Raw genomic sequence first — 2500 nt, forward strand, 5'->3', positions numbered from 1 at the left:
TGGTTCAGGGACTGTTTGGTCTTTGAGAACAACTCTGAGTGCTGTCTTAATGGATTTTACTTCTCTCTCCCATGTGCCCCCAAAATGTGGTGCGCTTGGAGGATTGAATCGGAATGAAATCTGGTGCTCTGCAAGTTGCTCTCTCAACTGTGGTTCCATTGAAGCAACTGCTTCACGTAATTCACGTTCTCCACCAACAAAGTTGGTACCATTGTCCATGAGGAGTTCAAAGGGTTTGCCGCGTCGTGAGATGAATCTTCTTAAGGATAGCAGGAATGCGTCCGTATCAAGATTCTCCAGTAGTTCCAAGTGTACAGAACGAGTTGTCATGCACTTATAGATAATACCCCATCGTTTCTCTGTGCGGCGCCCAATTTTCACTTGGAGAGGTCCAAAGCAATCAACTCCAGTTGAATAGAAAGGTGGCTTATGAAGTCGCAGTCGAGCAGGGGGGTAATCAGCCATTTTAGGAATGTCAGGCTTGGCTTTCCAACGACGACATTCTAGACATGTATACTGATGTTTCCGTATTGCTTCTCTGCCCCTTAAGATCCAAAATCTACGTCGTATTTCAGCAAGAACTCTTTCTGGGCCAGGGTGCAACAGTACTTCATCATGTTCCTTTATGACAAGCTTTGTCACATGGTGGCTTGGATCCAAGATTATAGGGTGGATTCTCTCCCAATCTAAACTCTCCGCATGCCGCAACCGTCCACCAACTCTGAGTAATCCTGTGGCTCCTTCATATTCTGGTGAAAGTGATGCAAGTCGACTGTCTGAAGGCAGAGACCGTCCAGCCTTGAGCGCTCTCAACTCTTCTGGGAAACAATCTCCTTGAACCCTTTGCAATATAAGTTTTTCGGCTTGCATCACTTTCACCAGAATATGAAGGAGCCACAGGATTACTCAGAGTTGGTGGACGGTTTTGGAGATTCCCTTTCCATGTTCTGCCACAGGAATCGAAGGAGTGGTTTATCATGGTCAAGTAAGCGGATCTGGTGAAACATTGACTTGATATCCCCGCTTATGGCTATTGCATGACATCGGAACCGCAAGAGGACTCCAATCATAGTAGGGCCCAACGTTGGTCCAGGGAGGAGATGATCATTCAAAGACTGGCCATTGTAGGAGAAAGAACAGTTGAAGACCCCTCTGTCTTTCCCATTGTGGTGCACCATATGATGTGGTACGTACCACGACTCAGTACTCTTTGCTGCCTCCTCTGAAGGAATCTCAGCAACGTATCCTGTTTTGATAAGTTTGTCCATCTCTCTACGATAAGAGGTTGCAAGGTGAGGGTCTTTGGCCAACCTGCGTTCAATGCGGCGCAAGTTTGGCATTACAGCATCTGAAGGTGCACATAGCATAGTGCTTGGCTGGCGACGTAACAGGGGTGTCGCGTAGCGCTGGATACCATCAACAGGTACACGCTTAGAGTCAGTCTGTAAAAGAGAGAGACCTTGTTGGTCTTGCTTGGAACGAGATGCAATCTTCTCGCTGACGTAAGGGAGAGTATCGATCTGCCAGAGACGTTCCACATTCTTGAAAAGTTCGGTATATGGGGATTCAGTGGTAACGTGCAGACAGGAAGGCTGATGGGAAGATGCATAAATCACAGACGGACCTTGTAGGGACCAGCCTAGGTTGGTACAGACTGCTATGGGGCCGCCAGATGGGCCTGCTCGCACCGGCTCTGTAGGAGCAAGAAGCTGGGACATATCAGAACCTATGAGGAGTAGCGGTTGCGCTCGATGGATAGGCAGCAAAGGAAGGTCTTTGAGGTGCTCGTAGCGTTTTTGGAGGGCCGCTACTGGATATGTGTGCTGAGATAGGCTCAGATTCTCAGCCGTGAAGGCATTTTTAATCCAATACTTCTTGCTTGGCTTGAAAATGGGAGAGACGTGAAGGCTGACTGACGAACCATTGAGCACTTTCACTTCTTGTTGAACAGTTCTCAGGTGAAGGGTTTCAGGATGCTTAGCAAGTTGTAGTTGCTCTACTGCATAGGGGAGGATGAGTGTTCTCTCAGAACCATCATCGAGCACAGCAAATGTCTCTAGAGTGCGGTCTCCATTTTGTAAGAGCACTTTAACAACTTTCAGCAAAACTCTTTGAGGGCTTCGAGGCTGTTCCAGGTAGACTGTGGGATTTTGGTTACTCATCATCAGGACTTGTTGAGATGACTCTTGGATCGTGTCATGCAGTACTGTGAGGTGAGTCTCTTTGCATAAGTTACAAGGGCGTTTAAGCGTACATGCTGCAGCTTTGTGGCCACGACCGCACTTCCAACATCTGTTACCTTCTTGGATCCACTTATTGATCTCACTGGTATTCAGTTTCTTGAAGTCCAGGCATGAGTTGAGGTAATGTTCCTTACTGTTGCAAAATGGACAATAAGGACTAGGTTTAAAGGGTTGTGACTTTGTCAGATTGGTGCTCTGGCTGCTACCGGTTTCACCAGAACATAAGAGAATTGATGCTGTCCTTTGTTTGGGCCATG

The 2500-nt window shown here is 47.4% G+C and overlaps 3 protein-coding genes across 5 annotated transcripts in view; 1 reads left to right on the forward strand and 2 right to left on the reverse strand.

Annotated features, from left to right (window-relative positions):
- LOC133658143 (uncharacterized) overlaps positions 1-670 on the reverse strand; it is a 2852-nt gene extending 2182 nt beyond the window's left edge. The window contains exon 1 of the mRNA XM_062059804.1: positions 1-670. This exon is cut by the window's left edge and continues 698 nt beyond it. Coding sequence (XP_061915788.1) covers positions 1-465 — 465 coding nt within the window. The 5' untranslated portion in view covers positions 466-670.
- The window catches only part of LOC133658141 (prolactin-releasing peptide receptor-like), a 103959-nt gene that overhangs the window by 4791 nt on the left and 96668 nt on the right, over positions 1-2500 (reverse strand). The gene's annotated exons all lie outside the window — the stretch shown is intronic.
- LOC133658142 (G-protein coupled receptor 4-like) overlaps positions 1-2500 on the forward strand; it is a 34951-nt gene that overhangs the window by 3350 nt on the left and 29101 nt on the right. The gene's annotated exons all lie outside the window — the stretch shown is intronic.

This window comes from Entelurus aequoreus, linkage group LG10 (assembly GCF_033978785.1).
Source record: "Entelurus aequoreus isolate RoL-2023_Sb linkage group LG10, RoL_Eaeq_v1.1, whole genome shotgun sequence".
NCBI lineage: Eukaryota > Metazoa > Chordata > Actinopteri > Syngnathiformes > Syngnathidae > Entelurus > Entelurus aequoreus.